This window comes from Hyposmocoma kahamanoa, unplaced genomic scaffold (genome assembly GCF_003589595.1).
Source record: "Hyposmocoma kahamanoa isolate Upper Pololo Valley unplaced genomic scaffold, ASM358959v1 88, whole genome shotgun sequence".
In the NCBI taxonomy this organism is placed as follows: Eukaryota; Metazoa; Arthropoda; class Insecta; order Lepidoptera; family Cosmopterigidae; genus Hyposmocoma; species Hyposmocoma kahamanoa.
Window position 1 is genome coordinate 11,102,827 of NW_020654466.1, and position 23,821 is coordinate 11,126,647.

Consider the following 23,821-nt stretch of genomic DNA (forward strand, 5'->3'; position numbering starts at 1 on the left):
ACCGATACCGAAACGTATGTCGGATGACGTACTGGCCAACAAGTCAATCATTCGCGGCAACAACGTCCAATATGTTCGCCAATGAATGGAGCCCTTTATAATGCATTTGTATGCGTTCATTACGAAGGTTTAGGGTGGGAACACGATTGCCATATTTATAATTGTTGCCATAAAATATGTGACCCTTAAAAATCCAACGAACTGAAAGGAAAACATATTGTAAAATAAATAAGATATATTTAATTGATTTATTTACAGAAAATATTAAACAGAATTCTATTAAATTTTGGTAGTAAGTAATCATTATAATTAAGACAAAATACTGTGGTTATAGAAGTACAAACTTCTCTTGAACAATTTTTGACGCCTTCTGTGATGTTTTGTAATGACTGGCCAAGAGAAATTTGCTTGTAAACATACATAAATATCGGTATTTATCCTTGTAAGCATTATCATGACATGAGTGCGTAAATCTTAGTCGATAATTGTAATACAAATTCTTAATGTAAAACGTACGATATAGATTGCAAGCCATATAAGTTCACGATCGCCAATTAGTGACCAAGTAGGTTGTGTAAACGCAGAGTTTACCTTTTGCAAAATCGGTTCACGTTATTACATGAACGTTCTTATGTAGTCTAGTTGTTAATTAATGACTAGAAAATTATGTGAGAAGTAGTTTTCCCGATGTGTAGAATATGTGTTTCTGCTGAAATTATTTTTATAGAGCGTTCAGACAACCTTCTCGGACATATTCTATGTAAGAATTTACATTGATAAGCAGATACAATGATTAATGCAACTACTCCTAACCATGGTGAAAAACTAGCTTCTTTGTCCTATACACCATAGAATAAGGAACTAAGATCGATTTGAATTAATGCTATTTTGAAGTGTGTCACCATGGTGACATTAGGGCAGGACTTTGCGCCCAGTGTCCTTTATACATAATATAAGTAGTGTTCATGCGCTAATACGGCAAAGCTTCTAAGTATAGGACCATACCATACTAGACTACGATTACCACTAACTTCTACTAAAATATCAGGCAACCAAATTTCTCAATGCCATAATAAATAACTAATCAATTCGAACATAATAGGCTTCATTTAACATTTATCTTTGAATCTAGCTACCTCAAACAGGATTGAAAAAAATTAAAAATATTAATTATATCACACACTTTAATTTACGTAGAATTCGAATAATGCAATGCAAATGAAAACGCCTTACATATTAAATTCAGCAGTTAACGTAATGAAAATGTAATGCAATGTTAAGTGGTCTGCATAACAAACACTACTCTAGCAATTTAATTCGATAGCTACATGAAGAATTCCGTTTGAGACATTAAAACTGAAGATATAAATAAATAATTAAAAACTTTAAAATATAACGCTCTAACTTATAGTTAAAGTTTTGAATCGCCAAAACTTAAAATAAGTTCTTATATGAAACTTGTGTTCTCTATAAAAAAAAACTCCCGCCTACTTCGCCTACTGACTAAATCGTGTTAGATATTGAATGCTCTTTGCCTCGGCAGACATCCATTAATGCTGTTGGCACACCCGCGAACAAACACAATGAATAATCTAACATATCGATGTGAGACAAATACCAAAAGCTGCATTAAATACATTGGTTGATAAAATGTCGATGATCCATATGAACATAACTGATTTTGTCATGAATACCCATCAAATATCATTTTTAATATAACTAAATTATCAATAAACAAATCAAGGTACAAGTTTTTCTAGAGTGGACATTTAAGAAATCATACTAACTACTCATACGAAATAAAATTTATATCTAAACTCGCTTATGAATAAACAATAACTACAAAATAAAACAGAATATTGAAATGTTAAATTATAACACAGCTTTTACTCCTCACTCCGACGTTCCGATCGGGTACTTGACGAATGCTACGTCACTATGTAATTACTCGGAAGTTGACCAACAGACATCGGAAATATTATATTAGCTAAAATATAAAGAACTATCTATGAGCCATTACAATTTAATGGAATGTGCATGTGAACCAGAGGGCTTATTAATATGCCGATATGGAAATAAACAGACATAGCATCGTCATATGTACGGGAAGAGACATCAATGAGCAGAAGGGTGAAAAGTTAGAATAAACTATCAAAACTATTTCTCCATTCTAAATGATTATCCAATAAGATCGCAAATGATACTGCTCTCATTGCAGCTAGTGAAAATAATGATAAAGATATCATCGGTGAGTTTTAAGTTACTAATAAAATGGCAACGCTCTTAGCGACATTCCCAAACTTTGAGGGTTTGATCGACGCTGCCTGATATCACGTATGGCAAGCTCCTGTGGAAATCTGAAACAAATGAATATTTAACTGTTAGATGCAGGTGTTTCAGGGGTGTACGATTCTAAGACGTTCAGCCATATATTGGCTATTAATGATATAATGACTATTGAGGTCTCATATTAGTCTCTGCATGCATGCAATTGCAAATATTTATTTCTAAACATCTATATTATATATTTATAATATATATTTCAATTTGACTGGACAGAGGTGTTTATCAATATTAACGGTAATGTTGATTTTCGGGAAAAAATATCTCAATTCTGTGAGTATAATTTTGTTTATTAAGTACCGAGGCTGGTAGCGAAGTGCTGGTGCGCGTAAAGAGTCTTAAGACAGCGTGTGTGTGCGATGTCCCAGACGCGTAGTGTCTTGTCGTCAGACGCCGTGAGGAGGTAGCGTCCGCCGGGGTGCCACGCCGCGCCGCGCACCCAGTTGTCATGCCCGACCAACGTCGCTAGACACTGTCCTGTGCTCACGTCCCAGATCTACAAAACGATTGTAATATTGTTATAAATTCTGTAATGCCTGCTATTTAATAACCACGAGATAACAGTTCATCGATTGGATTCGACCTCTGTTCTAGAGTAGTAGTTTTCATAACTATAGTAACAAATAAACTGTTCCCTGGCAGAACGGTTACTATGCTGGACTGTGACGCAGAGGTGCGATGCGAGAGGAGGAGGGTTCGATTCCCGGGCCGGGAGTAATATTTGTATGGTCTACATTTTTTTATCTTGTGAGTTTGGGTGTCATTTACGGTTATCTATGTGTGCCCATGGCACCCGCGATACAGGGATTTCTTCGTGCGGAGCTGTGTGTACGTTAAAAAAAGAAAAAAAAAAAATAGCATAGTGGAAATAATAAGGCAGGAGTAAAAGTATTGCAGAAGGTTACTTCTAGAATGTGTGATTGTGGCATGTTATACCTTGACGGATTTGTCGCGCGATCCGCTGGTAAGGAAGGGCCCGACGTGTGCGGCGCGGCGATTGTCGCCGCCGGCTGCCTCATTGACGGCCGCTGCCGCCAGCTCAGGTGCCCATGCCACGCACTCCACCACGTGCTCGTGCTCGCGCAACTCCATCTGAACACAAACACAGAATGATTTAACTTTAAAACCTCCTGAAACACAGTTTTTGTCTTCCTCTGTTCGTGCCATCGTCACAATGTGACGAACGACGACTACTGACACGAGGCATCACGTTTGGTGAAACACCTTAGGAAAAAGGATGAATAAATTTAATTTAGTACCGAAGTACTGGGAGGACAGTGACCTATTAAAGTAAATGTATATTTTGCGTATTATTGCGTGTTCTGTAATTGTACCTTGCACTCGTTAGTCTCGGCGTTCCATATGCGCACGGTCTGGTCGTTGGAGCAGGAAGCGAGCAGCGTGCCGTCCGGTGATACGCGCACCATGCGCACCCACTCACGGTGACCTTTGTAAGTCTTAATGCAGTAACTGTAATACATAATATTTTTTCAGAGATTCATGCAAGGTTAGAAGTACATACAAACATCTACAAGTATTAATGCTTCTTAAGGCGATGAGGTGCCCAAAATCGCTTAAATATGGTGTTTTAGTGTAAGTTTTTAGGCGATAACATAGCACATGGAACTTTGAAAATAGTACATCCTGTAACACGTATCTTGAAGTGTAGCTTGAAATTCCTAGAATATGGCTTATTGTCATAGGTAATACAAAAACTGGATTACAGTGAGACTCTGGTGATTATTTTTTGACATATTTTTCTCGGGCAAAACGTAGGAGTAAAACGTAACTTTCGCCTACTAAAGTACGATTTGCTTGCAAATTATGGACAGGCACTTAACAGTGTGAAAAAATATCATACACAAAAAAATACGTAAACAAGTAAATATAATGCACCAATTCGTTGAAATGAAAACAAAATATCTTAAAAGAAGTCAATTTTTTTACCATTAGGTGAGATTAAAAAAAAAATATTTTTGGTTGGATTAAAACCTAAAACACAAAGTATTCAAAACAAAAATGAAATTATTGTTTGCGTCCTTGATTATTTAGTAAAATTGCAACGTTGAAAACTTCTGCTGCGTAGCTTGCGTTCTTTTGATACGTTGCCAGACCTCTGTTTTGACATGGTTTTGACAAATTAATTTATATTGTATTGTAATCGGCTATCTACCGTCGAGCACGATACTTACGAGATATGTAGTTGGACATAGTTATGCAAACTATAACCAACCCACAAAATGTCACTTTCGAGATAATTAGATTTTTGTAAAAACAGTGTGAAGAAATAAATAGTTAAGTTATTTGAGACTAGAGATGCGCCGAGTACTTGTTTGCTACTCGGTACTCGGTGTACTCGGCCGAATAACTCGGTTCATGAGAAGAGTACTCGGTTAAAATAAAGCATCACAGCTATAGACATAACAAAGTAAAATCAACAATATATTTAAAATATTCAAAAGAGATTTATTACTAGAAATTGTAGACAATTGTAACAATTTCTAGCAATTTAGTAATTTAAAAAGAAAGTTTACATTATATTTAAAATTTAACAAAGGCAAGTTATGATGTAGGACTATTTACACGGCTTTCTGCGCGTTCAGGTAATAGTCTGTTCCTTTTTTCTTCATACACATTACCCGCTTCGGCAAACAACCGCTCGCTATACACAGTGCTTGCAGGTGCACATAAAAACACTCGTGCTAACTGTGCCAGTTTTGGATATTTCTTGTTATTTTATTGTTTCATGTTCTGCCCACCATTGAAAAGGACTTTGCTCTCGCGGCAATAAACTTTCATTGACATATCGGCCTAATTCTAGAGCAACGGGGGCTTTTAGGATCATCGCGTTCCGTTGTAATGAACCGAGTAACTCGGCCGAGTACTCGGCTCGGCAAATGTTAAACCGAGTAATATTCGTTACTCGGTTACTCGGTAAAACTTGTACTCGGCGCATCTCTATTTGAGACAAACGATGTACTGTAGCAGTGAGAATGATATAGGGAAACTATTATATTACATAGCAATAAATAGAAAAGATTATGTATTTTTTTATTTAGTTAACGAGAATCATGTTCTAGTTTTCGTAATGAAAACGCCAAAGATCTACAGTACTTCAGTACATGTGACATGGATCCATTTAGCATATTTTAAAAAAGACATTATATGAAGTTATAAGAAGCAGCAAGGTTCTTTTTATCTATTAAAAAGTTACTTATGTAGGGTTGGTACCATGAAGGATTTTTATTTTCTCCATTTTGGCTTGGTATGTTGCCAGGATCTTTTGTGAGCGGGTAAAGGTGTTCTACCTAAATACATAACTCAATTTCACTTGAGGTGTGGGTTGTTTCTTGTTTGCATAACAGTCCAGTTCTTATATGCTTTGATATTTTTTGGTTTGATAGCATGTGTGTATTTTAAGTACAGCGCCATCTGTTAGCGGCAATCAATATTATGTTAAATCAAACGGAAGGTCCAACTACCACACTATTACCGCATCGGGACGTATGGCGCCACCTTATTGGAAAAATTATAGTAGGCGCGTTGTCGCTTAAGTAGTGCTTAAGCTTAGTAGTGCCATGGTGGGGTGTTCAATTGACGGTAAATATGTCAACAACATTAGTTATGCCGATGACATGGTGCTGCTGAGCCCCTCGAGGGCACTAGCCCTAAGAAAATTGTTAAAAATAAGTGTCAAGTATAACGCAAGGGTTGTTCTTCAAAAGGGGCAAAAAACGTCTTCCGGTCAATTATTTTAATATACTAAAATTTCATGACACAATTAATAAGCTTTTTATATATATTTACCATTATTTTACATGTTACCCAGTTTAAAAAATACATCTTTGGTTTAATTTATGAAAAAAAAATCAAAAATGTCGCTAAACGTCATTTTACTCCTATTCCTATGACGTCTCTTAACACAACATTTGTTCACAAATAATTTATTAAATACTTATACATTCTAAAAATTTTATGAATGAAAGTTTAATAAATTAACCTTCGTTTAAAATAAAAACCTCTTCAAATACTTTGCATGGTTAACTTAAACTTCAATTCAAATTATTGCTACAAGAAAAACGTCATTTGTCGCAGTAACGTTGTTAAATCTTATTATTGAACGACGCATTTTCGAACGCATCTTTAATACACCTTCCCGGGTGTGCGGGAGGGGCCTTCAGTCGGCGGAGACCTATTGGTGAACGAGCACGTGCGGGTCTGAGAGCTGTAAGTAATTTTTTATAGTTCTTCACATTTTGTCATTAAAAATATCATTTGTGTTTCAACCTAAACTCCTTAAATGCACATACGTAATATTTTCGTTTGTATTTTATTCAATAGCCAGTGGCAAATGAATTCATTTAGTCTAATCATAACGGTTTTTTAATGCTCACAGACAAGTCCATACAGGTTTTTTCCTCAACTCGTCATTCTATGCTACATCATTGTCGGCACTTATCCGATTCGCCGTCATCGCAATACCGGAATAAATATATGTTTTATATTATCAGTCAATTGTCGTCCCAACACAGTAATATAACTAGAATAACCTGGAATTATTCTGAAGCTGGGCACGGAAAGGGTGCTCCTGATGGCGTTGGTGGTACAATAAAAAGAGTAGCAGATCAAATGGTGCATTTTGGTTCAGATGTTGGAAATTTTGATGAGTTTTACAAAATCATGGAATCAAGATTAGAAAATATTATAATTCAAAGAGTTTCAGAGCAAGACATAATTCAGAGGGAGAGATTGATTCCTGAGCAGTTGAAACCATTCAGGGGCACCCTTTCTGTACATCAGGTTCTTTGGGACGCGTTCAGACCTAAAATCACTATGAGAAATATGAGTTGCTTCCTATGTGATGCTGGTGAAATTTGCTCCCATGGTAAGCATTTGGTTATATCAATAATAAGTCCTTTAGAAATCAGAACGACGATCTTGATTCTTGTGTAACTCCCCTGGCAAACACTAAGCGTAAATCTCAAAATCAAAACAAAATTCAGATTATTTCTAATGTTCTTATTGATGTCACTAATAAGACTCAGCTTCAGTGAAAATTGACCCATTTTGATTATTCCAATTTAGTTGATAATAATTGCGATTGGAATTAAGATGATAATACGTGATATTTTTTGCGTGAAATCTTTTGAATCCTAAAATTGTAAGTAAAAGTATACTATTTGAAACTTAATATTTGTCTATCCTGTGTGTAGATCAAGGATATTACGGGGATGAGGACGCAATGCGGATGCAGATATGAATATTTTTAAGAGATATACATCACGTAGCTAAAATATGTGGAACTCTCTTAATAATTATGTCCTTAATTGAAGAAGTTAATCTGTGATTTTTTAAAATAATTACCAAATTACTATTACCAAAGAAAAACTAAATCCCGTATTACAGAACATAGCTCAATACTAAAGCATTACTTAAAACTAGATTCAAGCCAGTTGATTGGTTGAAACTATTTTTTTTATTTCATCAGTACTCAAGAATTACTTAAAAGTAGATCCAAGCCAGTTGATTTCTTGAAACTATTTTTTTTTATTTGATTAATACTCAAGCATTACTTAAAATTAGATTCAAACCAGTTGATTGGTTGAAACTATTTTTAAGTAACGCTTGAGTCTTGGTAGACGTTCTATAATACGAGACTGAGTCCTTTATTAGCTAGATGATTAAGTTATTTGAGTGTGACAGTTTGTTTTTAAGAAATATCTAAGTACCTACTTAGCTTCACAGTTACGTATTTATCGCCTCACGCTAATAATTTAAGATTGTCATTTACTTTGAATCCTTTGTTTAATAAATAAATATTATATAATATACTTAATAAATATTTTGATTACTTAAATGTTTTTTTATTGTTAAATACCCAAAAATGAAAGATTTTAGATCATTGTCTGCAACACGGCGTCATTATTATACAAGCTAAAGTCATTCTCAGTGCGTGGTGTCATTAGTATCAACGTGAATAATTAGAAATTTACAAATATTACGAAGAATAATGAAAATTAATACGTGCCTTTCATAAAATAATCTTTTAGAGTATGCTTACATTGCATTTAGCTTGATAAAAATAGCTTACATAAAGGTTCTAAAAAATATATGAAAACTTAACAAAAATAATTTATTTCGAAGAACAACCCGCAAACGAAAGTGTAATGCTAGTGTTCAAGGCTGGTGCTAAAGACTATCGTTCTGTGCCGCCAGTCACTCTCGGGGGCACTACACTCGAAACAGTGTCGGAAATTAAATACTTGGGGCACTGGGTCACCGAGTCGCTTAAAGATTGTATGGACTGAGAGAGGGAACGTAGGGCGCTGGCTGTTAGAAGTAATATGTTGATCCATAGATTTGCAAGGTGCACCTTATTTAAAACCTACTGCCAATCATTTTATGCCTGCAATCTGTGGACGGCATTTACTAAAAAGGCATACAGCGCCCTACGTGTCCAATATAATAATGCATTCACGATGCTGTTGGGGCTACCGTGCTACTGCAGCGCGTCAGCAATGTTCGCAGAAGCCTTTACGGATAGCTTCCAATCCATTTTAAGAAAGCGACAAGCCTCCCTAATGCAGCGGGTGCGCGCCAGCTCCAACAGCCTCGTTACTACAGTAGCAAATAGAGTTGATGGTCCTTTCAATGAACGTCTCAACTCGTTGCATGTAGTGCCCTCTAAGTGGGCTGTAAAATAAAAGTACTCGTAAATATGTACATAAGTAAATGTCATGTAATAAAGTAAACAATGTAAATTACTAACATAGTTTATAAGTCAGTTACTAATTATATATGGATTCAGGTCCGAAATAAATGCTTATTATTATTATTATTATTATTAAGGTCATCGACGCAAGGTCATCGACGCTTGTCAGCGTTTAAAACATTGCATTTTAGATACAATATAAAGATTAAATTTTTTTAAATTTTGTTAAAATGATGGTTTTGAATTCTCATTTCTTAACGACCTCGTCTGTACCCTATTTTCTACTCAGCCACGAGCGGTTATACGTTACTCGTTTCGGGACTATCACTATGAGTCAGAAATCATATATCTTACCCTGTAGCTACCTCCCAAGCCTTGATGGTCTTATCACGACTGGCGGAGTAGACGATGTCGCCGCTGGGTGAGAATGCGACTGATGAGACGTTGTGGTCGTGGCCATGCATCGTTTTCACACATTCGAACGTCTGGTTAAAATCCCACAGCTTGATCGACATATCCGCGCTGCAAGATACTGGAAAATAATAGATAAAAAGTTACACAATGTAAGAGAAATATTACAAAAGGAGATAGTAATTAAAGACATAGTAATTGCAATTTAAAAAAAAAGCATCATATTTTACTTAAATTATTTTGCTACAACGGTTTTATTGTAACGAACATCCACAAGTGACTTCAGTGTATTTTACAGACTATTTCCTGTCTTAATAATAATAATAAAGTATTGATGAATGAAGCCAATCAAAGTGAATCTTGTTTAAAATTTCCTTAATGTATGTCGTTATGTTCAACTAATAGCTGGCTATTACTAAAGACATAAGAGATGGTGTGTAGAAAGTAAAGATTATAAATATTAACGGCACATTTCCTTAGGTCAGGTTTTACTACTAGTTAGTTGGTTAGGTATTAATTTTATGGTGTAAGAAACATGAAATAGGCGTCAAATAGTTGAGTGGACGGGAATTGTGCAATAAGGGCGTGTTACCTATATCGACATGTATCTACGTATTATTTAATAAATTATTGCATGTCGGTAGTTTTAGATTTGATAAAAGTAGTTTAGTAATAAATTGGTGTTGAAGAATAATATTGACGGATAATAGAGCGAGGAAACGTATAGATGATTGGGATGCTATCAATATAGGTTGATAGGTTGATTTAGTACATTATAGTGAAACAGTGAAAACTTACAAAATTTCGTAGAAGTTTATCGAACCCTAATTCTTTTTTGAATGCAAAATTAGTTTATTTGACATGATAGACAATAAATTTAAAAAGATAATACAAATGAATAATAAACCAAATTTGTCAAATGGGCCTACGCAATGGTCTTATATACGTAAAAAAGGCAGATATCTCCTAGCATCCGCATCTTGAAGATTTGAAAATCGGATGGATAACTGTACGATCTTGCTGTATCAGTCTACATCGAACTAAGAGACGAATTTGGCAATTGTAAATTGCGTCTTTTTAAGGAAAATGCTGTTTCGTTTATTAAGAGAATGCACTAATTACCATGGAAAAGTAAATAAAACACAAGAAATCACATACCAGGCGTAAGTGAACTATTCACATTATTGCTATATTTTATATTGTATATGTAATTTAAAGAATTGGGTGCTTACCAAGTAGTTTTCCATGATGATCAAAGGCGATGTCCTGAACGGAGTCGGTGTGTCCCTTTAGGGTTCGTTCGTACTCGCCGCTTTCGAAGTCCCATACTTTGATAGTTGCATCCTCGCTCGAGGAGACCATCAAACTGAATACTGGATGAAATATTACCTGGAAGTTACATTTACGTATTACATAACTTGGACACTGATCGGTTAGTTAGTAGATTATTTGCATCTATGTTCAAATTGCGCAAGTACAGTCGCCTGCAATGATATGTAGACTATCTTTTGAGAATCACGTTACATTTAGATTATTACTTATTATTTGCTTTTCCTGTTTACGGCAAAACATCGTACTGGATGGTTAAATCATCATAATGTTTAAATCTCTATAAATGTATGAAATCCCCGTCACGTATTGGGAAAGCGTGGCCGGCTATGGTCTAAATTCTACAAAAAATGCTGACAGGCAGAGAGCAGAACGTAAATTCGTTATTTTTTTTTAAACGCGCATATCTAGAGACTTCGCGCGAACGCCTTGACGGACGGGTGCAATGAATATGGCTACTGATATAGTGAAGTGTACAAAGTGCAATATAGTTATAAATGAGCTTTCATGTTTTATTCAAAATAAAATTAACATAATGGTGATAAAGGTTTAGTTAGATTATGCTTGAGTGCTTTTACTACGCCAGAAATTAGTGCCGCAAAAGATTTGCTCTTTGCGTCAATTTCTACTACAATATAGAAAGTGTCAAGACGCGTAAATAAAGAACAAAAGGAACTAGAAGATATTATTCGTATAATCAAGAACATAGAACCGGACAACACTCCTACATTTGTGGCGAAGGGACTGCATAAACTCCCTCCTATAAGCTTTGATCATATAGATGTTTCAAGAGTATTAAAAGATATTATTTTGTTACAGTTTGAAGTGAAAACCATAAAGGAATTCGATGTAACAGCTGATGATCTAAAGGATGTAAAATTGGAAATACAAAACATGTAATACACATCTTTAGTAAATACTGATTACAGTATCCTAAAGGTAAATAAAAGGCGAGGCGGGTACTTGTTAGAAGACAGCGGACTGTTTGATATTTGAAATGTTGCGAGTACCAGCACGACTCCACCAGAGGAACTTGATGGCGTGACTACACTCTAAGCGGGATTTTTAAAAATTTTGGCTCCTGTGTGTGTCGATGGTGCTTCCAGACCTAGCTATATTGCTAACTTGTTTCTGCAGCATTTTAAGGTTCAGTCACCATTGGGAACGCCGAAGAGGGGATTTGACACTGAGGCCATTGGGAGGCTTAAAATAGTTATTCTCGCCAAAGACGCCAAAATGGCGATAAAACGAACGACGAAAGGTAAATCGCCAGGTCATGATGGCCTCTGTCTCGAACACCTTCGGCATGCTGGCGTGCATCTTCTGCGGGTACTCGCCATGCTCTATAACTTCTGCCTAAGTCACTCGTATCTACCTTCTGATTTGGTAAAGACTGCGGTGGTGCCTATAGCCAAGAGTAAGACAGGGGATGTCTCAGACAAATCCAATTATAGGCCTGTATCATTAGCCACAATAATAACGAAGGTAATTGACAAACAGTTTCAACGCAGTATTACGCAAAAAACGAACTCGCTTATAGACAGAGTGTGGGACATCAGTAACAGCATCTTGAAGATGATGTCTAAGAAATGTAATTGTCCTTTGATGTGGAAACTCACTCAAAGGATTAAATCATTGTTAATTATTAAGTACTAGGCTAAGAGTAGTAGGTTAAGAGTTACTAACACAAGTGTGGACCTATGAAGTTGTCTGAATTATAAATAAATAAATAAATAAATAAAATAAAAAATATGAGAAATGAATGACCCTGTGAAATTTATGTTATTGAATTTCATAACATTTCTTTCACTGCGTAACCCTTTGCAAAAACAAAGATATTTAATTAATGTCTATTTTGAATCCGTCTCGTATTCAAGTCACGTCATTAGGTTTTCACTGAAGTACCTTATCAGTACCTACACTTATCGTTTCTTAAAAAAAAATTGATTCATTACAAAAACAATCGATTTATTATTATTTTGCAATTGACAAGATGAGCGAACTACTAAAGGTGTTACCGAAACAAAAAAACGAAGATTGACACGTACCCGGAGGTGAGACCTGTGTACGTTGGTAGATTATTAACAAAGTTTCATCTTGACCAACTTCAACGATTACAACTTTAACGAAGTCAAAGGCGAACAAAAAGTAGAACAATGTCATTGTTAAAACAATATGTCAATATAATCTTGTTACTTCATCGCAGACTTTCTTCAGTACGTCTTATGGTGTAGAAAGTTTATGATGTCCCTTTGTTAGCTGATTTCGCGAGGAGAATATGAGCATCCATCATTTTAAATTGACTACATAATTGTGATATGAGTAGGCGGAATCTATTCATCATATCTGTGAACTTAGCCATGGTAATAAAAGAGATGTGACGACGATTTATGTTTATGTTAGTCATTTGGTACGTATGGTATGCATTACGCTGTGTATTTGGTATGATTTTGTTGTTTTTCATTAGTGTAATGAAAATTGTACCTTTGTAGTTCCCGAATTATGAATATGTGGTGTAGTAAAAAGGCTAGATGAGGGTCACTCAAAATAATATCAGCGTGTCCCTTTGTATCAAAGACAAATGTGTCTTGCAAATCGTGGGGATTGTGGCAAATTCTCCTTTTTTAAGACTGTTAAACGTAGATGTAATACTGAATATGAGTTCAGTACCTTAGTAATGGTGGCTCGATGGCCCGTAAGACAAAACTTCTCCGGTGGGCGCGGAATCCACTCGGCAGGTGTACGTTTCCCTCGCGTCGGCGCGCCCTCCATAAACTCCTTTTGCGCTTCAGACAGCTTCGCCTCTAGTTCCATCACCTGAATGACAAGATAACAATATAATGTAAACTTATATGTAGATCCCGGTTAATATTACATTGTATCTGCACTGTGCTGCCCAATTTAACTGCAGCAAAGGGTGGCAGTTATAATACTATACCTTTGTTTTAGGTGAGGAGGAGGAGGTATACGCGAAACAGATTAAGGCATGTAAGAAAAGACATAGGCATACTATTATGAAAGGTGTGGATAGAAAATATAGAGCGACAGCTATTACGTTTCGACCTCATTCGTTAATTCATAAACGTTCAGATATTTAGGTAACAAACGCCAAGGGCGTGTTAGGATAATAAACTGAAAGCATTCTAGGTCATTACTAGAATGATGCGCGTGAATCGAGCGCATCGTCACCTTGAGTTTTGTTGGTTTCGGGGCATTATTTCTTATACCACCGACAGATGGCCAATAGTATCAATGTGATATACGAGTGACGAGGCGACGTTTGTCGGGTAATCTGTTGGCCTAGAAATGCCGTCGCAGTATAAATTGGTTGGTATTGTCTGTCCAGATCAAATCGTCTCAAAAGGTAATTTCATGTCTCTTAAACACTTTATTGAAAAGCATCACATCTTCGAGCAATAACTGTAATAAATCTGGGGAACAGTTTCTCACGTAATTTGAACTGGTAAGGATTGTGCCGCGGACGTCATTAAAGACTGTAGAGAGTATAATTCATCATATTTTTAGTGTTTACAAATAGATTAAATGTGTTATCAATTGCAGATAGTAATATGACGTAACACTACACGATTCATCATGGCCGATTGTTTCTGTCGCCCACTTATTTCGCTTGGCCAGCTATTTAAAAAAAAAACTAGTTTTCGTGATTGGTAAAACTTTGTAGTCTCTTACGATTTGAACAACTAACCGACAACGACAATGCAGATATTGAATTAGTAAATTTATGAGAACGTTGCTTTCATGACTTATATTTTTACTTTCTGAATAGACGACTATTGTGATTAACAAGTGAGTCTTAATAGTAAAGACACCTTCTTCTGTAGGCGGATGACAGAGGTCCATTTTTTCTCGAGTAGGCCGCCGAACTTGCGATCCATCTCGCCGGTCATATCAGCTTCCTTCTTGAACGCTTCCAGCGCGTCCGTGTAGCCATTGCTGCCTAGGTAGTCGGCGATCGCTTTGTTCCTAAAACAGAAATATCAAAACTTAATATTTTCTCAAACGACGAAAATAAATTAATATGTACACTAATATATTACCGAATTGTTAGGTTTTAGCGATTATTATACATTGGAAATAAAACTAATTTATTCGAATCTAAATGGCATAAATTTGTTGTTTCAAACAGATCAACGTTTCGGGCCCTGAGATTCTGACTGAGATGGTAAAGGCACCAACAAGATATACTTATTTAATATTTAGAATCTGTAACGGATCCGAAACATTGATCTGTTTGAAAAAAAAACAAATATACGCGATTTAGATTCGAAAAAAAACAGTCAATTCGTAAAATAGTTAAAGAAACACCAGTAAAAAATTACTTATTCAATGATAGAATGAATATATTGATCATACATTATCAGGAAAGATATAGCTTCAGTTAGAATAGAACACAAAAACTTCAGAGCGGACTTAATTAGGTGCAGACGTAACATGGCCATGTAAACGGATGTTGTTTTGCCGTATACATGTATCGCACTGTGTCAAAAAATATAGTAACATAAAAACGGCACAAAAACAAACAGCTGAAGTTCGAAATTTCCGGAAATATTTTAAACTAAAGTCGATAATTTAACTCAACGTAATTTGGGCTTGATAGTGAGGCCTTCGATTTCAAGGGTGTTACGCAGCTTGTATAATTATGTAGGTTCCTACGACGATGAAAAAGGAAGTCATCGAGCCATTGAGAATTCTTTAATGATTATACATTCAGAGAGCGTAAAACACCAAGGTTAAGTATAAAGTAGTAGCTTGAACATTCCTCATTTCCGAATAATGTGCATGAAAGATGTCGCGCAATACTGAAGAATTTTTATATGCACTCGGCGCGCTAATAAGGTGGAACATATGATAAATCTTTCATAATTTAATTAAGTGATAGATAATCTGTGAAATCTTGAATGAAATCTTAGTAGGTCGATGTAATGAGTAGCACGAGGTATGTACTTGTAATGTTTTATAGTGAAGATGAACAAACACCGGCATTTTAACGCGCAACGTATCATTTCATTCACACGACTTTCAAATTATGCAATAGAACCTGTATTTTGACTGTTACGTTTTTTAATGCAGCCAGACCTGCTACATGTGTTCATGTGTTGCTCAAGTAGGCGGAAGAATTATTTTGACAGGTGCTTCTATTCCATGCGTTATATGTTTTGTACTTTTCCGCTTTATAACATAAAAGACAAACATTTAGGAAATGATGCTACACAATAATATGTATATATGTAGGAGATGAAGTAAAACTAATATACTTAAGTAAGATAATTGACAAGCACAATGCAGTGCCATGTAGCACTCCAAAAAACTAAATTACCCATTGGAAAAGACTATTACCAAGAATTCACTTGGTGACGATGTCGGGAATACTTTTTCCGGAATCCTGACTCGTAAGTAACACAAAAGTGAATATTGTGTGTTGTAATAAAATTCCATTGTGTATTGGCTTACCTATCAGTTAAAATAATGTTCGTAACACATGGCGCGCGAACGGCTCGTGTATTCTTACTTAACGTGGACGTCTATTACAGACAATGTCACTGTTATAAATAACATTGGTTTCAAATCAATATAAACTCGGAAGCCTTTTTTTATTGTCATGCATGACATAATTGAATGGCATAAGTGGAATTACGTAAAAAATGTTTATTGCTTCATAACATAGAAGATACAGAAAAATATAACCCACATCCTTTCCCAATAGAATATGCATTTTGGTATCAGATCATGAATTTCGCATACAGCATAATATAAAGTGCAAAGGTAGGCACTTAAACAATTTTATTACATAAAACAGAAGTAAAACATCCAATGCAATAGGTACACGTTACAGGACAACGGAGTATTTTGCAACATTGGAGCTTTATTTATTCATATCGAAACCTTCTTTCACACGACATTTCTATAACTAAACATTTTCGCGTTCTAATTTCCAGAATTGATATAATTTCTTTTTATCTCTTATATAAATCAATGGAACACCGGATTCAGGTTTGTGACGAAAGTAGTATTATTTTTTTGCAAATTTTCGAAAGTCGTATAGAAGAAGTTTCGGATTAATTAAATATAAACCGTGTAAAGCCAGTCGTAGGACGTGATGAACGGATGTTATCAAGATTCTTAGCCGGGGCAGAGCCAGAGGTCGTCAACACTAATTACGCCTAGACGATGAACTTGTCCCAATTCGATTAGTCGGCAACCGCCCTTGTCACCGCCATACTACAAGTATGTATGACGCGCATCCGTAATTATCGCGAATTTATCACGTCCATAAGAAAATTCCAAAGTGGAAGTGCACATTGTCGGTTTTCTGGGCTGATTGTTACTTACTTTACGAGTTGTTTATCACAGATCATACCTGACACTTTGATCGTATGAGATTTAGTATTCAAGTCGAGTTTATATCCCTTGAATATTAGGTCTATATGTATATGTAGATTACAATGAATATTTACCCATGAAAACTGTTTGCACTAGTTTAGTATTGTATGAACTACAGACATATTGAAATAAAACGTCGATTTGCTATACGCTGACGACAAACTTCGACATCTGAACATAGTCTTCGAGGTGTGTGCCATCTCGAAGCCCGATAGTGCTTCAACACTAACACCCACTAATTCATTACTTCATTACAAATGTGCAAAATACACGTTTTGCCAATGTCTTTTCTTCTGTATATGTCACGCATGACACATCAATATGTAAAGTTAGTGATGAGGTCATAAAATGGACACTTGAGCTGAGTGGAACAACATTATGCAGAGGTCGACATTACACCTTACTTTTAAAACAAATTATAAACCAATACAGATTATGATGCATATATTTTATTACATTACCGGTTCGTTTCAACATCTTGTAAAAATATTATCTAGTCATAAGTATATTGCCCGATGTATAAACAAATATAGTCTAGTTCATGTACATTATGTACTTTATTTACTATACATAACCATAATATTAAGTATAATGGAAGTAACTATAGATACTAATGTCCTTAAAGTAATGAAAACGTGTTATTCGTGAATCCGCTGTTGTTTGTATTGATCATTTCATATTAAACACAGTAGGTATTTTAGTGTTAATACATTGTATAATGTTCGAGAATTGATAAAAGACGTCGGGAAATAAACACAACATGTTCTAGAAAGGGCAATCAAAATTTAGTGCTTATAGGCAACGCGCTGTGGCACTATAATAAATCTACAAGACGTAGGGATTGTTCGATCGAGCTACAACTTTCTAAGAGAAATGATAGCAGTTACACTGGTCCTATATCACCGAATATATGATATATGGGATTGCTTTAAGTGGTTTGCTGATATATATATTATTATTAATGGTCTTATTGACTACTTATACCCATAGCAATATTGTAAGCAAGTTACAATTTAAGTGATCAGATTTTAACAAATTGTTCGAATTCTTGTATGATAGTAATAACGCATTATACGTATGGTATACATTATAGTATTGCAACACGCTTGAATTTTACTGCGTATGAAGACCCCACGCACAGTGTGTGGACAAACTTACGCCTTAGCCAACAAACCAAAGGCCGAGTTACGACCGTTACGTCATCTCAACGGTTAAAAACTACTAACCCCGGCACTGGTGACTCAACAACCGCCGATCTACATGTATAAGTTTAATTCGATTAATATTACATAATTGGTAATCCTCATCCTATGAAAAGCTTATAAGTTATGAAAGGGATCACACGAACTTTCCTACGCATAACGTAGGATTACATTGATTCGCAGTAAAGGTATTTCGGATGTCGTAAAAAACCTAATTTATTTTAAATTGTCTAACCGTGCGTTTACTTGCACTCAAGAGAATGAAGCTTATTTCTTGCTTGTTTGCGCCCGCGTTTGTCTGAGCGTTGTGCGGAGAAATTGAATCGATTCGAGACAATCAGTTTCGCGGGTATCCCTATTGTTTGCGTGGGAGCAATCACGTTAGTTATTTTCGCACAAGTGAAAAGAGGTGTGCGAGTATTGAAAAAAAAAAAAAAATTATATATTTTGCAAAATAATGAGGAATTCAATGACTCTTGATTGTTAGTTTATTAGTCACTCATTATCAAATGCATTGTGCAAAAGTAAGATCTACGTATAATATACAGCTTAATTAAGCACTTATAGCGCTGAGAGGGTTCCTAATGTAGTTGGTCGCAGTATCTTCACGCTTGGACAGTAAGAGTTTAGTAGTAATGCTGGAGCTCAGCGAAAGTGGTTTCGTGCATAGGAGGCACAGGCAGATCGGGGACCGCTGAGAAAACTTTCACGCTACATTTCCGTCGCCACGACTCTGATTGGAGTGACGAGGGCTCTCAACATAGCCTTACGCGATAAATATAAAAATTGATTTAATTTGATAGTTGCAATGCAGACGAGATAACAGATATCAATTATCAACGTAGTTACGAATACAGACAAGATAAGAACTCGGTTCCTGAATGACTAGTTGGACTACTCCTGACCAAAATAAAACCATGACCGCTGTTAAATTAGTATGGCCAGACTATTACCATTAATGTTACGTGACTGTCAATAACGATTAGCAACGCAAATACGTGAGGCTGTATTTTAATTCGAGAATACCGGTTTGGCTTTCATTACGTCGTAAAAATAATATTGCTTAATATTGTAACAGAAATCTGAACAATTTTATTCAGTGTTCGTTCAGTAATCTAGAGTTACGAAAATTTCGTCAAGAAGATGGCCTTAAGTTTTAATTATTGTATTTTTTTATATAATAAACTTGTATAAAAAAATCTTGTAGGATTTGACAACGCTGTAGAAGATAATATTGCACAATAAGAAATGATTTTGTTTTTGTTGTAACCACATACTTGAACTAGGTCGCCAAAAGTGTACAATCAGTAATCACGGAAGAGAACACTTGAAAGAGCGTGAGACAGGCGTGAATTCCAATTCGAGCAAATAAACTTATCACGGTAACTCTTCCAAACGCAGTTACAATAATGGTGCTATCAAATATTGCGCTGAGACATTCCATTATTAAAGATTTTACTAGCAAATGGTATGGGAATAAACGTCACAATGGCATCTCTCATATTTACTTCACGGAATAGTGAAATTCGAACGGAAGCAACCTTCAGTTGCGAGCGCGTGCGTCACTATAACAAGCGGTGCGAGTATTAATGACCCTTGATAAAATTATTGCGAATCTCCCCGAGTGCTCGTAGAGAATGTAATTTATATATTACATTTCTACTGTGTATACGTGCTACAACTATTTAGGATAGAACGATCTAGCGATTAACTATGTGTCTACAGTTATATGAGCTCTTATTTCAAGTATTTCTGGTATTGACTATATTGACTCAGGAAGTCCCCAACCCGCATTGGGCCAGTGTGGCGGGCTATGGTCTAAACCCTCGTCTGAAAGGAGACCCGTGCCCTGCAATGGGACGTATAAAAGGGTTGATGACGATGACTCTGGATCTTAAGCATATTTTAAACAATTTCCCTATGAAAATGGTAAATTACGGTGACTACTACAATGACAATAACGGCGTATCTATAACAAAAGTATTTTGACACGTAACGGGATTAAGAAACAACGGGATACACGTAATTTTACTAACGAAGCGAAACATAGAGTTGAAACGTAGAACAAGGCGCAATTATACAGATTCATCAGTATGGTGAGCACGTTTATTCGAATTTGCATGAATTTACGTGACGTGAAATTTATATACTAGATGTAGTAAGGACGCAAATAAATATGCTGCGCGATGTTTCTTAACAATTCTTCACAAGATTATACATTTTCGCTCATTAATTTCTATTACAATCACTACTCAAAGAAGCTTCCATCATCAAAGTAAACTACGCGTTTATGCGGCGTTCTTTAGTATCTTACACTTGTAGCTACCCATTGATTCATAAGAGAAAGGTAAAGAAGTTATAACTTATCTATGTTACACTTTCAGTACCGTTGTTTCGTTGAAGTTTTTATAAGAATATTAAACAATAATTCGATTTTATAGTTGTTCTAATAGCTGTCAACAAAAACGAGCAATTAACGCCAAATTAATACACGTATTTTGAATATAATGGTAACAAAAAAATTTAACCTTGAAGCTTTTCAAGTTGTGAGGGATCGGAAAATGCTTATTATTAGCTTTAAAATTCTCCTAATATTGTTAATAGAAAACTAAACATTTCATGATAGTATCAAGGTTGAAATTCCTATGTCTTATTACGTCTTATACAGGGGTTTTTGTCGGGGTTGTTCGCCCACGCGAGTATCGATCGCCACCCACCAGGCGCCGGCTAGCTGCGACGTCAGAGCCTGGCTGCGTCATTTCTAATCCCTTCCACTAGCTGCAATCTTTAAAATCATCCTCCCCTGAGAATCGGTGAACGAAGGAACAAGAAAGAATAAAAAAATTCAATACCTTGGTATATAGTCCATTTGTTTAGGTACTTAACTAAATGTAAACAATCTTGAGATGTCTATATAAAGAAATATTCACTTATAAAAGGATTTTTACTTACCTACAAATACAAAATACAAATACTTAGCTTCATATGAAATTTCATGCCTTTTTTTATACCTATTGATTTGTAAAGCATATGTTTCAATAAAAAGTTGTATCAAGATTGTGTTGTACATTTAGTTAAGTACCTACAAATGGACTATAGTGTGGTATTTATGGTTAATCCAAATGAATATTATAAATGCGAAAGTCACCTGTCCATTAAGTTTTCACGCCTAAACCGCTGCATTTATAAATTTTAGTATAGAGATAGATAGGACTTAGGAGAAAGACAGACATAGGCTACGTTTTGTCACAAAAACAAATCTTAAAGGGGGTGAAATAGGGGATGAAAGTATATATGGAGAACCAATCATTTCTCCAGTAAGTAGTACAGTAGGCTACTCGACGCAGTTTTTCTACGCAGAGGAAATCGCAGGCATCTGCTAGTAATAAATAAATAGATTAAATTAAATTTTAGTTTAGTTTAGTTTTGTACTTGTAATTATGGATGTAATTTATCCGAGAAAATAAATAAATGATAAATGATGATGATGATAAATGGACAAAATTCTGATTAGGAAGCAAAAATAATAAGGAAGCGTACATAAGACAGTACGCATGTAAATGCCTCCACGAACTCTTTATAAAACTATAAACGTATGTTTCCAGCTAAATGAAAAGTTAGTTGCGAGTTTCCACGGCCTCTACTAACAAAGCAACGTCCGTGACTTGTGGTACTGTTACGGCAAATGGGTAATAAACGAGGGGTTACTGAAAACTGAAATATTGGGAAAACCTAACGCGAGGGAGCGAAATGCCATCAACACGACATTTGTAAAGAAAAATAAAGGGGAAAAGGTTAAACGCTGAAAGGAAACAACAATAATGGAATTAATACCATAACGAATCATTATTATCATGGAATTCAACTGTTACACGCCTTGTGGAGTTGTGGTAAATCGATAAACCATGTCATAGTAAAAAGTTTCGAGATCGAGGAAGTTTCTAGAGCGGTAATTGAATTACATTCGTGACCGGACATTTAATCCTTTCACAGTAAACAGGTGAATGTTTTACATAATGAGACTTTAAATTTCTCTCAGAAGCTACCACCTATCATTAGACAACGTGAGCTAATTATAAACTTAAGCTTTGGAAAGGTCCTACCACTGGGCTTGTATTATTTTGCGATGACTAGGCGGATGCAAACATATTTAGATTAAAAAGAAAAGATGGACTCGTGAGCTTGTTGTAGTAAGCTTATTAGCGTATGTTGCTATAAACATAGCACAGGCTATTTCGCTACGGCTCAACTCGATTTTCTAATCCACTTTACAGCGTAAGCCTGAGAGAAATGTTATGGGTATTCATGGAAGAGCTACGTTTAATATCCTTGTTTATGCTCACGCTTAAACGCAATTTCACATGAATGTAGATAGCACGGCATTACTGTGAAGATGTATGCGGAGTGCGGTGCGGCATGCGGCAGACTTAACTAGCGACCTGGGAGGACGGCATTCCGCACGATCCGCGACATGAGTCGTTTAGCCAACGGGGCTTAGTACTTGAACTTTACAATAGCTCGCATTGCCTCGTTTCTTGATGGGAAAACTCCAGTAATATACAATACTTATACAGTAAGACACTCATCATTGCAATATAATGCTTCTATGTATGTGTATACTGCGGTTTAATTACCCACCAGCCTTTCACACAAGCGCATTAGTCGTTTAACTACTACTATGTTGCATTAACATGAGAAAAAAATCATGGTTATACACAAATGATGATTTGTATGGCCAAAGTACAACAAATATACTTTGAGGCAGGAATTGTAAAGTCAAGTTAAGTTCTAAGAACCAATGTAAACTTGGCACAAACATGTCGCAAGTGTCTTCAATCAGAAGTGCAGCTAAAAGACGGTCTTACTTATCTGAACAATGGTCAATGTGAACAAACAAAACAGGTTGACATTGATGCAAGTATATCTTGACAACATAACACAGTGATTCATGTATCTCGGTGAGCGATGCGAGTATGTGCAACGTAAAACGTGATGATACTCTACGGTATAGTAACAACACTCAAGTCTGGGACCAAATTATTTCTCAGAACAGCAGATTATTTTTGGAGCACCTGATTATTTCTGTGGATGTTTGTTTATTTTTGGACATATCTCAGACGTGACGTATGACAGAAAATGTTCTTTTAGCAGGAAAATGTTTAAAGAAGTCATTCCTGGAAATGTAACAGATTTATAAGCTTCGACTTCTATTTACAAAGTCGTTATACCATAGTATTAATTGTAGGCAAATTAGTTGTAACACAAGTATATATTTCAATATTTATACAAAGCTCACTGGCTAAGCTCCAAGTCTGCCAAATATTCGTGCAAACACTTTCTATCATATCTACTACGTTACACAACAGTTTGTGATCTTGATCGATTATGGTAATAAAATATGACGTAATAGATTTTTTTTGTT

The 23,821-nt window shown here is 35.7% G+C and overlaps 1 protein-coding gene across 1 annotated transcript in view; it reads right to left on the reverse strand.

Annotated features, from left to right (window-relative positions):
- Window positions 1–335: 335 nt before the first annotated feature.
- LOC113235690 (lissencephaly-1 homolog) overlaps window positions 336–23,821 on the reverse strand; it is a 31,221-nt gene continuing 7,735 nt past the window's right edge. The window contains exons 3-10 of the mRNA XM_026471547.1: window positions 14,626–14,779; window positions 13,466–13,612; window positions 10,699–10,855; window positions 9,410–9,587; window positions 3,678–3,813; window positions 3,280–3,435; window positions 2,644–2,839; window positions 336–2,357 (exon numbers count right to left, since the gene is read on the reverse strand). Coding sequence (XP_026327332.1) covers window positions 2,284–2,357; window positions 2,644–2,839; window positions 3,280–3,435; window positions 3,678–3,813; window positions 9,410–9,587; window positions 10,699–10,855; window positions 13,466–13,612; window positions 14,626–14,779 — 1,198 coding nt within the window. The 3' untranslated portion in view covers window positions 336–2,283. The remainder of the gene's footprint in view (window positions 2,358–2,643; window positions 2,840–3,279; window positions 3,436–3,677; window positions 3,814–9,409; window positions 9,588–10,698; window positions 10,856–13,465; window positions 13,613–14,625; window positions 14,780–23,821) is intronic.